Source organism: Vigna angularis, chromosome 4 (assembly GCF_016808095.1).
Source record: "Vigna angularis cultivar LongXiaoDou No.4 chromosome 4, ASM1680809v1, whole genome shotgun sequence".
In the NCBI taxonomy this organism is placed as follows: Eukaryota; Viridiplantae; Streptophyta; class Magnoliopsida; order Fabales; family Fabaceae; genus Vigna; species Vigna angularis.
In genome coordinates, this window is record NC_068973.1 from 4,909,622 (window position 1) to 4,922,175 (window position 12,554).

At 28.8% G+C, this 12,554-nt stretch overlaps 1 protein-coding gene across 7 annotated transcripts; it reads left to right on the forward strand.

The window, feature by feature from the left end:
* The first annotated feature begins 1,442 nt into the window (after positions 1-1,442).
* On the forward strand, positions 1,443-6,207 carry LOC108319481 (probable receptor-like protein kinase At5g18500). 7 transcript variants are annotated; one of them, XM_017550637.2, is made up of 8 exons: positions 1,443-2,018; positions 2,674-3,336; positions 3,474-3,578; positions 3,866-3,988; positions 4,088-4,258; positions 4,868-4,997; positions 5,360-5,572; positions 5,833-6,207. In XM_017550637.2, the coding sequence occupies exons 2-8, from the start codon at positions 2,690-2,692 to the stop codon at positions 5,947-5,949; spliced, it is 1,506 nt and encodes a 501-aa protein (XP_017406126.1). In that variant the 5' UTR covers positions 1,443-2,018; positions 2,674-2,689; the 3' UTR covers positions 5,950-6,207. The 7 variants fall into 7 exon arrangements, with proteins under 7 accessions (XP_017406126.1, XP_052732704.1, XP_017406123.1 ...); XM_017550634.2 differs by having other exon boundaries at positions 1,444-1,974; XM_017550640.2 differs by having other exon boundaries at positions 1,444-1,974; positions 2,683-3,336.
* The last annotated feature ends 6,347 nt before the right edge of the window (positions 6,208-12,554 follow it).

Sequence of the window (12,554 nt, forward strand, 5' to 3'; positions counted from 1 at the left end):
AAAACTTCTCCTTACGTTACACAAACAATAAAGTACAACTATGAAATCCTAATCATGTTACCATTGTTCAAAAATGAATCTGCACTTAGCCACCAAAACATTCTCAATTTCATTTTAATTAAATTTTACAAATTTTGTAATGTTTGATATCAAAATCCACATAACTCTTCACTTAAAATACCCTAAGTATGCTACGTATTTTAATTAAATCACATCACCCTTCCACGTTAATCAATCTTTAACGACTCAATTATATTAAATTTTCACAATTAGAAACATAATTGAGATAAAAATAATTAAGAGATCAATTTGAGATAAATCACCAGAAATATGGACCTATCGAAATAATTAAACCTAAAATTTTCAACAACAAACTAAATTGTCCATTTTAACCTTCCTAATCTTACCAATTCACATTCTTATATTTTACATGTACAAGTTTTAGTATTTCTCCTTAGAATTAGAAGAAGTACGTTAATATATACATCTTTAAAAATACATAAACTCAATAATATGATGTTTTCGCCTTTTGAAATATATAGAAACAACATTTTACTTTAATTTTAATGAAACACAACAATATCTCACATGCAAATTCTTATAAATAGTCGCCTTAAAAAAACACACTCACCCTTTTTTTTAATTCGAAAATCACATACATGGATTACAATTATTTTCTTTTCAGCAATTCCATCGTTCAAACCTCGTATATTATGTATGGAAATTTCGTTTTAAATAATTTTGCTTCAGTTTTTGGTAAATGTTACAACATGGAGAGTATCAACAATAGCAAATTTTTATGTTACTGGAACAATTTTTTTTCTTGCATTATTTGTATCCTAAGGATTACACACACATATATAAATTACTCTTTCTTTTCTTTACTATAAGGTATACGTTTAAAAAATAGTTATTGTTTGTAAAATATATTATATTTGTACGAAATATTAAATTTATTTTCCTTGTTAGTCCTATTAAATAGTATAAATATGCATGGTTTATTAATAAATAATAATAAAATTTAAAAGTTTGTATTAAGGACATTAAGTTTAGTATTGATAATGTTATTTTAAAAATTTAACAAAATAACTTTATACTGAATAAATGTGATTATTTAAATCTGAAAAATGGTATTATAATATACTTTTATATTAATTTGACAGTATACAAAGTAAAATGATTTAAAAAATGTAAAGTTTTATATATTTTTTTTTAAGAAAAAAGAGAGTAAAAAAATTAGTAAAAATAGTGTGAAATGAATTATAAAATATTTAGGTATTTAAAAGACATTTTTCTTGGAAACATATATATAAATTATTACCATAATATTAATTTATTAATCAATTTATAGATTACTAGAAGATAGAGTAATAATTGTATGTGTGAAAGCGTGCCAAAATCGATTATGAGAAGAATAATAAATAGAAATGAAAAATGATGAAGAGAAATGACAAAGACATGAACAGGAAGAAATGGACCGAAAAGAGGAGAGGGAAGAAATTTGAAGAAACAGCAAAGAAAAATTTCTATTTTGATGCCTTCTCTTTTACTGTATGTAATGTGAGCCATCTCACTTCCCATCACCTACCACTGATAATTCCATGCCTTCTTATTAGCCCCACCATTTGCCTCTCCTCAGAATTTCATGTGCCTCTTGTGTTCTTCAATTCCCTCCAATTTCACCACAGGGTGTGATTAGTGCCTTTGCTGTGACCTCCTCCTTCATTTGGTCCAGTGAGGGGAGGGGGTCTCAGAAGTTCCATTTCAGAAACAGACACCCTTTTGATCATTTCCGAAAACCCAGAAAGCAAAATCTAACATTGGTAGGATTTTGACAATGGATGTGAAGTTTTGGTGCTACAATGGCTTCACACCCAAAAGGGTTTTGGAAGCTTGAAAGATCTAGTGTTTAACTTGCTTCAGGGTCTGAAAAGTAGCTGGGGACAAATCTTGAAGGATTTGAGTTGTGAAGGGGTACTCATCGATCCTTTTCAGCTCCAAAGACTTGTTTTTGCCTAGTATGTAAGAAAGTTTTTGCAATGTTGACGGTAACAAACGAAGAGATGTTTACAAAAGATGGTTCCTTTTTTGTTGTTTTCTCATTGGCCCGCTTGCAACTTGACTCAATTATTTTTGGGTTTGCTGAATTTTGAAATTTTAGTGGGCTTTTGTCTTCCCGAGTACTGAGAGAATAAAGTCCGGTCCTTCTCTCTTACTTTGTTTTCAGTGTTGTAAAAAACATTTTTCTTTGTTTTTATGCTCTTTTGGCTTCTTACGATTTCGTATTTTGCAATAAGTTTGAAATCAAAGGCTTTTCTCCGCTTCATATGTGCTTCATTTACTAGGGATGTGAATAATACACCAAAATGCTGCGTTTATTTTTCCAAAAAATTTCCAATTTATTTATTTTTTCTGGGAAATGAACTCCTGTTAGTATGTAACCAGGTTTTGTTTTCCCAGTTACTTGTGTATATGCTGGCAAAGATAGTTCAGTTTGCTGCTGACATTTTTTAAGGTGGATGTGCAATTAACTTTCTCAAATCTGGTGATTTGCGGAATCAAGTTGAACAATTTGGTGTCATAATTCAAGTTAATCAAATGTTTTACTTCTTGCTACATGATTTTCTGTGTGCATCTTAGTACCCTCATATATTTTAACTCTGACTCATGCAGTTTGTTTAGCAGCAAAATGGCATCTGATCTGAGTTCGGGGTTGTCCAAGAAAACTTTTGTCTTTGGTTTGAAAGTGTGGGTACTAATGGGAATACTAGTTGGGTTATTCATCATAATCATTCTTGTGGTGCTATCAATATGTCTCACTTTAAGAAAGAAGTTCAGAAGAGTCAAGGGTAAGCTTCCACTCAGCCATGTGTTAGCTGTTTCAGAAGAGATCAAAGAAATTAGAGTTGATCAAGTTTCAGCAAATAATCATCCACAGAATGGTACTTTTATGAGTCTGAATGACAAATTTGGTGAAGGGGAGACTGAAAAGGTTTTGAACCAAACACAGAATGGGGACAATAGTAGTCAATCAGGCTCCTTTAATCATTTAGAACAAGATGGTAATGGCTCTCAATCAGGTGAAGAAAGTGGTGCTAAGGGAATTGCTTCTTATAGGTCTTCTTTGCATCCTATAACCGCACCATCCCCTTTGTCTGGTCTGCCGGAATTCTCACAGCTTGGCTGGGGCCACTGGTTTACATTAAGGGACCTAGAACTTGCTACAAACAGATTTTCAAAAGAAAATGTTATTGGGGAAGGTGGATATGGAATTGTTTATCGTGGTCAATTAATCAATGGGAGTCCTGTGGCCATAAAGAAGCTCCTCAATAATTTGTAAGTTATTTTATTAGCATGTTTTGTTGCATTGCAGCCGTTATGTTCATTTTAATTTTAGATTAGTTTATACAATGTCATGTTTCATGTTTTGTTAGATCTTGTTTATCTCACAACTGTTGATATCCATCATGCAGAGGACAAGCTGAAAAGGAATTCAGAGTGGAGGTTGAGGCTATTGGTCATGTGCGGCATAAGAACTTAGTACGACTTTTGGGCTACTGCATTGAAGGCACACATAGGTAACAGATTCTTTAATGTTTGCACATTATGTGTGTTTGACTGTTTGATTCTCTACTCGATTTGATCATTTGACCGACAGCTTAAATGCTTACTGTTTGATATCTCCATTATTCTGATTTACAAATCTATTAGTTGTTTGAAAAATTATGGCCATAAGTTTTTTCTTGGATGAAATTTCTTCGTAATTGACATATTTCTCTCTATATCACAGTTTGCATATTCTTATTAGTACTAAGTACTGTTTTATATTATCTGTAGATTTTATTGAACCTGCTAATAATTTCAGGTTGTTGATATATGAGTATGTTAACAATGGCAATTTAGAGCAGTGGCTTCATGGGGCCATGCGGCAGCATGGTTTTCTTACTTGGGATGCTCGGATAAAAATTCTCCTTGGAACAGCCAAAGCGTATGCTCATCTGTTCCTGAAAACAAATTAATCTACTAATTGTCTTCAGCTTCATTGTCTTTTTTATGAGTTTCCTTTTGATCTCTGATTATCTTGTAGGCTGGCTTATTTGCACGAGGCAATTGAGCCAAAAGTTGTGCATAGAGATATTAAGTCGAGCAATATTCTAATTGATGAGGACTTTAATTCCAAAATATCTGACTTTGGGCTGGCTAAGTTACTTGGTGCTGGAAAAAGTCATATTACAACCAGAGTTATGGGCACTTTTGGGTAAGCTTCTCGTTTACAAATTAGGACTTTTTTGTTTTGTTTTGTGTAGAAGTTAGTTTCTTTATAAATGTTTAGTTAGGCATGGTGATGTTGACAACACAACTAAGTACAATCTATTCTTTTTGTTATATTATTAATTTGAGTAAATTATATTATTAACTTTTATGGTTTGGCTGAAGGTTTTAGATTTACATTCCAGGAATTTAACACCATTTCCAAAAGCAAGCACAATCTTTGGTTCAATTTTGCTCAGTGATCTCATGCATGTAGTCTAATCATGATTAGAACATATACATTCCATATACATTGTAAGATAGTCCATTTTTCCTAAAGAATTTACGACGGTTTTGTCAAAAACAGCAGATAATCATTTAAACGCAAAATTGTCATAGTCTAGTATCTGCTTGCATTTAATTTTTCAGATATGTTGCTCCAGAATCTGCCAATTATGGCGAGTGACCTCAAATTTTAAGAAACACCATCTCACAGCAAATCTCATTCGCACTCTAAATTTGATTAATCATTATTTTTTCTTTGCACTTGATATTACAGAAACTGAAACTGTCACTAACTTATTCTTCTTTTCTTGTTTGCATTGCATTTTCCCAGATATGTAGCTCCAGAATATGCCAATTCTGGCTTGCTAAACGAGAAGAGTGATGTTTACAGCTTTGGGGTATTGCTCCTTGAAGCAATTACAGGAAGAGACCCTGTGGATTATAGCCGACCAGCAGCAGAGGTATGTACATTCAGTCTCATTACTGTTATACAGACATGTTTGCTTCTCTTAGAAAGTGTATACATAATCAATCTTTTTCATCTCAAGTCGAAACGAGATTTCTAATGTTTTTAAGTTGAGTAGCATCTTTAGAAGTACTAAAATAAAACAGAGTCATAGATTTTACATAGGAATATTTGATTGAGTAATTGCCAAAGGAGCACTAGTATGTCTTAACATGAATTGTGTTTTAGAAAGAATGAAAAACATAAAACATATCGAATGGAACAGACAAAGACTTCATAATTTTTCTTTCTGTTCCAACAGTTTTGACTCTATGAAGTCATTGGACTTTCCTTAACACTATCAGGTCGATCTTGTAGGTAAATTTGGTCGACTGGCTGAAGATGATGGTAGGTTTTCGACGCTCAGAAGAGGTGTTGGATCCCAACATCGAGACCAGGCCATCGACAAGTGCTCTTAAACGAGCCCTCTTGACAGCTCTGAGATGTGTTGATCCAGATGCAGAAAAAAGACCAAGAATGAGCCAAGTCGTCCGCATGCTTGAATCAGAGGAATATCCTATACCACGAGAGGTTTGAGTTCTGAATCTCACCTCCAACAACAGTATTTTTCCAATTTGGTTCTGTTACATGATGTTGTATTAGGTTCCTTGCAACAACATATAAAAAGATTAAACAAAACAAGGGAAAGTGTGCATGCAGAGAGCACAAAGAAAATGAAAACAAAAGGAAAAAGCAACATTTATTTTGAGACCCCTTTGGCTCTTTGAACTCATCACATTTTAAAGTTTACATTTTGTGTTGTTTCTGAAACATTGTGAATGGCATTTCAGGATCGAAGACGCCGGAAGAGTCAGGCCGGAAACATCGAGGTGGAGACTCATTCTGATACAGACAAGAGTGACAATGCAGATTATAAGTCCAATGGCAGAAGGAACCAATGTGTGTAGCAGAGGCAGTCATCTCAAAGAATTTATGGAATGAAGAACACAAGTTAATGGTAAATTTTGCACTTTTGAGCTTTTGTAAAAGTTGTGATGGCTGCCACTTTATACATGAAAACATGGAGCAGGAACAGGTTTCTTTGGGATGGTTTATATACTTATTTGTTGTTATAGTTAGTTTGTAGATGTTAGATTGTAGATTATTGTTTATGGATAATGGTGGTTTGTACAGTTTCATTACTATTCTTTCCTATTGTCCTTTCACTAGTTTTTTGACCTGTCCATGTTAACTTGGATAATAATATTTTTGTTATTACCTGATTAGCATGATTAATAAGAATGCAATATTTGATTTCACTAAGAAAATAATGCAATCATTATTCATAATATATGTTCAAATTAGAGTACACAATGATGGTATGAAATAAAAATGTTTATGTAAATTAAAGCAAATTCGAAGAATGTTGCTTTACCTCACAATTTTATATTGACATAAGAAGTCTTCTATTGATGATAAGTGTTTTTCTCAATATCTTTTATCTACCATTAATTCACTAATAATCTCAAAACATAATTTTGATATAGATAGTTTTTAATTGAAATAAAAGTTCAAATAAGAAAAATTGTATACCTTAGATGTATTGTAAAATAGGGTATGTATTTCATTTTAAATAGTTTTGAAGATTTGTTTATACAAATATATGTGATGTTTTTTAGTAGTTGTATATTATTAAAATAGGATATTATAAAAATTATATTCTTAATTATATAATCCTGATTCAAATTATACAATTTAAAATTATTTAAAATATATTTATTTAATTTACATATTTGAATTATGTAATTTCAAACTATATTCTAAATGATGTAATATGAAATAAGTAATATTGTTGTATAAGATGTTATAAATCACTTAATAAAAATTAGATTTTGAATTGCATAATCCACATTTGATATAGTGTTTTGAATTATATAATTTAAAATTGTATTTTAGATTACATATTTTTATTATTTATAACTGTTATAAATTAAGTATTTTGAATGTTGTTTTTTTTTTGTTACATAATAAAAAAATATACAATACACTAGCCTGGCACTTTGGCGAGCTTGTATAGAGGAAAGAGTGTTGAGGTGGAGGACGAAAATCCCATCTTTTTAGTCTACCGGCTTTGATCTTTGACATTTATGAGTGGGCCTCATCTTTTTTTAAGCTTTTACTTCCTGCAACCACATAATTTCTTTTCACACCCCCAACTTTTTAAAATGGTATATATTTTTTCTTCTTAACAGTGACTTCCAGTTTACATATTTCAAAAATTTCCTAGAATAAGCTTTTCGAAAAAGCATGAAATAAACTCTATATAAGCCTTTTAGAATAAAATTCCAAGAACAAATTTTTCAGAAGGCTTATAATATCTTTCGGATCAAATTTTACGAAATGGGTTTTTCAGAACAAATTTTCTGAAATATACGAATGCATTTTAGAAATATCTTTCTGAAACAAGTTTTTTTTTTCCCGCATTCTCTTGTCTGATTATATTGAATGTACGACGAAATAGACATTTACAGAATATAATATAATGTTTTATTAGTTACGATGTGTCAAAAAAATTGAGTTAAGTATTTTCAAATAACATACTCATCTGGAAAAAAGTTTCAGAAGACCTCGTTGGCATATTTTAAATAGATTATAGTTTTGATAATTCAAAAGGTAAAACTGGTAAAAAAAATTACACAGATGCACAAGTTCAGTATAAGAATTTTGAAAATATTTGGTTACAGTTTCCTGTTAAAGTGAAAACAATCCCACAAGGGATTTTAGAAAAATAAGCTGGTCCTTTATGTTAAATGTTTCATATATCATATTTTTCATATAATTCTATTTTTTATAAATAAATATAAAAAAAATTAACAAAAGAAAGATTGAAACACAAATCCACATCAACCAAACATAAAAATATTAAAAAAAAAAATTTGTATTAATAATTAATGATAACAATAGATCAAGATGGTACGAGTAATGTTACCCATTACTCATTGTTTGAAATAATTTGTCCTATTACATAAGGGTAACAATGAACCAGGACAAGAATGAGTATTTTTTATATATAATTTATTTTGTTTGAAATAATTCATTTTATTATTAGTTAGATATTAAAAAGAGTTAATTATAACTATTTTTTAAACTATAATACGATTTTGGTTTTAATTCATATTTTAAAAGTTTGATCATGCTAGGTATCATAGTTTATAAACGTATGGATTCAGTCCTCAATAATCAAGGGTATTAACTTTATATATATATATATATATATATATATATATATATATATATATATATATATATATATATATATATATATATATATATATATATATATATATATATATATATGAAAAACAGTATGTCATACCCTTCATTTTTTAATACATAATGGAATTACAAGTTTAATCATAATCAATACAATGAGTAGTACAAGGCAAGAAATATAAATTTTTTAGTTATTTTACATTTTTCTAAAAAGAGTAATAAAAACTAGAATGTCGATTGTTACATTTTTCTTTTACCTTTTTGGATAGAGAGTTTTACAAAATGTAATACATGCATATAAGAAGGAGGTATTGACATTAGGCGGATGGAAGAAAAGCAAAGCTTGCAAGACGAAGCTCGCATGATGTTGTCGTGGGAGAAGATGCAGTTACACTGCACATATTAATGTAAATAAATTTAATATTAAAAAATTATGAGTTGTGATAAATTATAAGTTTAAACAAATATTTTAAAAAATAACTTAAATTTCACAAACACAAAATAAAATTCTAAACTGTTGTTTTATTATTAATATTTTTCTTACTAATAACTTTATTTTTATTACTACATTTTTAAAAAACAGTCAAATAAAAGTTACTTTGCAAATAATTAGCAGATATATATGCAGTGTGAATAATGAGAAGATAATTAAAATATTGTGTTTCAACACAATTATATGGTTTGAAGGAGAAGTTGAGATGCCCTACATGTGTAGGACCATGTACTAAAAGTTATGGATTTGTTTGGTGAGTGGGGTGACCCTTATCCACTCATCCATTATTATCAAACTATTAGTACAAAATAATGTCAAGTCAAGTATTATCACTTTTACGCAAAGAGAACCCAAGCAAAAAGTTTTTTATTTTAGTTTCACTTAATATTTAAGTATTTCAACTTAAACAAAATAGGTTATATCATCAACCTTCTAATAATCATCTCTTCTTTTCCAAAATAATAATAGTGACTATAAGTTTTAAATTGTTAACTTAAACCTTCTTATAAATATTTTCATTTAAACACTAGTAAAAATATAAGATACACATTTTTTTTTGTTTCTTTAAAGTTATACTTAGAATCATCATATTCAGAGAGTTTAATTTACTTTACCTACATAATAATTTTAAATTTTCTAAAAAGTTGATGATAAAAAGAGTTTCTAAAATTTTGAAATAGTGTTACCTGAAATGGCTAAGGAAAATGTTTCTTGAACAACCATTTTTGACAACATTTAGACACGCGCACACGTGTCAAAATCTGAGTGGTCTAGTTGGAAAAATTAAATGAAAATGGACCACTCAGATTTTGACACGTGTGCGCGTGTCTAAATGTTGTCAAAAATGGTTGTTCAAGTATCATTTTCCAATGGCTAAACACAACCCTAAAGAGAAGGCCTTGCTCAATTTAATAAGGGCTAGAATTGATTGGCCACGGTTGATGAAGGAGATTGGGAAAATCCTATTTACCAATTTTCTTTGGAAATTTTTTTTACCAATTGAAAATTCAAAAACACAAAAATCAGGCAAATTTTATCAATAATATTGAGAATTAGAATCTCGTCATTTTGGGAATGACTTCACCTTTCAACTCTGCGTTACTCTTAAAGTTATGTTTTCAAAGATGTTAAATCAATGGAAAAAATGTTCTATAAAACTAAAACTAACCTTACCTTTTATAAGAGTAAAATATCTTAACAAAAATATTTTTTGTATTTTTAAATAAAAAGAGACAAAATGGTAGTGAAAGATAATGTGAAATGAGTGTAAAAAAAAATTGATATCAAAGTAACATCATCCTAAATCAATATTAATGAGAAAAAAAACGTCAATAACATAAGATTACACATGATTGTCTACTACACATTTGGTCTAGACTATGGCTAGAACATATAATACATATTATCTATATGATACCATGAAGATATAAATAATAGTTTCTACTGGATCAATTTCTTAAAAAAAAATTATCATATGTTAATAATATCTTTAATGTATAAGATTGGCTAGAACCAAGACAAACTTTCTAGTAAGCTTTATATAAGATCTGTACTAATGTACATTTTTACTTCACATATTTAAATAATATTGGATACATTCAACACATATAATTAGATATTTCAAACTTACAATTAAATATAATTTTTTAGTAATATAATAGTTACACAATAACTTTCATAAATTTTATTAAAATAGAAAACACACTTACATTTAACTTATAATCTTATAAAATTAATTTTTAAGGAAATATATATATATATATATATATATATATATATATATATATATATATATATATATATATATATATATAAGTCACACTTTTTAGTAGGATAAATATTAATTGGTGCAATAAAAGAAATTATAATCTTATTACAAAAGCTTTAAGTTGGTTAATTTTGTTTGAATTTAGTTAATAGTTAAAGTAATTGAATATGTGTTTATTAAATGAAACTTTAAGTAAATATGTAATCAACCTTAAAGGAATTACTAATAGTTTTAGGAAAAAAAAAGAGAGTAAAAGACTTATTTCAAGGTTGATTTCATATTAATGCTGAGTTTTCTTTTAACAAACTAACAAGATAATTACTAAAGACCAAGTAACCAAAATTTGTAGAAAACCTTGTGAATTTGAATGCATGCCTTGAGTAAGTCATTGTATTATATCTCATTTGGTCATATCAACAACTACCCTTTAGAATGTGGCATAGTGGGGAACACATAATTTCACAAGGACACATAGTGGCAAAAGTAACAAGCATGATAAAGGTACATAAATTATTCACACACCCATTTAAAATGAATTTTTAAGTTTGAGGTGCTTTTCATTCGTGTGTATGACAATATACAAAAAGAAAAGGAAATCCAATTAAGCACAACAAAAATTGTAGCCTAATACTTTTTGTATTTTTTTGACCATGAAATAATGTTTATGTATTTGTTGGGTGATATATATGATTGATTCAATCAAAGTTGGGATTTTGGTGTTTAATCTTTAGGTTTTGTATGAAAAAAGAGAGAAATAGAAAGAGAAGGACAAAGGAAGATGAGGTCCACATTAGGAAAGAGGCAATGTCCTCCATAGCAAGCACATGAGTTTCCAACCATTGGCTTTGGGGACCACAAATAGAGTACCATATCTCACTCTCACACACAAACACAACACACTATTTTGCTTCCATTCTTAATGCCTTTGGGTTGGTTATAATGTTATGTATTTGTACAAACCCCACCTTCCATGCAATCACTTGTTGACACATTGACACTTAGGTTGTCTTTGAGTTTGAGTTCTTTGGTGGGGACTACCAACCCTAACTCCAAACCTTCCTCCTCATCTACCCCTTATAATAAACTTTGACAATAACCTCCATTTAATAATGCTATTATTAGTACCATGTTGCCTTCCAATCAAAGGAAAGACACCAACACCACAATAATGTTTATTACCTTTATGTAACCATATCTCCAATAACTATTAACTAAAATAATGATCCATCAATTTAAGTGCAAGGAGTGTAAACAATAAATAAGTGTAGAGTTGTGTTGGTTATTGTCTCTTTTTGTACAAATGATGACAAAACTAGTGGAGGATTTTCTATCTTGATATGCCAGCATATAAAGTATACAAATTTGAGAGGGTAGAATATAATAAAATTTTAAAAAATACTTTTATATTAATTTTTATGTATGTAAAAAAATGTGTTAAATATGTTTTTATTTTTTTAACTTTCATTGCAAAGTTGAAATTTGTTTATGTTTCTAAATTTTTTTGATATATTTTTGTTTCTAAAAAATATGTTAAATATGTTTCATATACCAACAGTTGAAATTTGTATGTAAAAAAGATATGTTAAATATGTTTCATATACTAACACTTAAATTATTTATATCGCTTATGTTCTCCCTTAATTAGAAAAAGGCATTTGATACGTAAAATATATTATGTAATTGGATTAAAAATGTCATATCCATTTATTTTTAAAATTTTGTATCAAAAGTTTTAAATATTAAACAATTCCAATTTCATGTCAAGATTAAAGAATTAAAAATATACTTAACACAAAAGATATTTTCGAAGAAAAAAACCCTTTAAGAAATATTAAACTTAGCATTAAGCTTGACAAAAAGAAAATAGAAAAAGAAAAAAATTAAAGATTTTTTTTAAGATAATGTTGATAGAAGAAAATAAAAATGTTTATATATAAATATAAATGACATAAATATCTATAACTAAGTCAATAATATAATTAAGGTTAGAAAATTACATCGTCCTTAGTTTTTTCTTCTGTCTTTTTTTCTTTCAGAAT

Excerpts from the sequence above, each read along its gene's own strand:
- LOC108319481 (XM_017550637.2), top strand. The coding sequence starts at position 2,690 with ATGGCATCTGATCTGAGTTCGGGGTTGTCCAAGAAAACTTTTGTCTTT. Across the intron at positions 4,259-4,867 it reads AGAGTTATGGGCACTTTTGG|ATATGTAGCTCCAGAATATG; the intron begins GTAAGCTTCTCG and ends GCATTTTCCCAG. Across the intron at positions 5,573-5,832 it reads AATATCCTATACCACGAGAG|GATCGAAGACGCCGGAAGAG; the intron begins GTTTGAGTTCTG and ends ATGGCATTTCAG.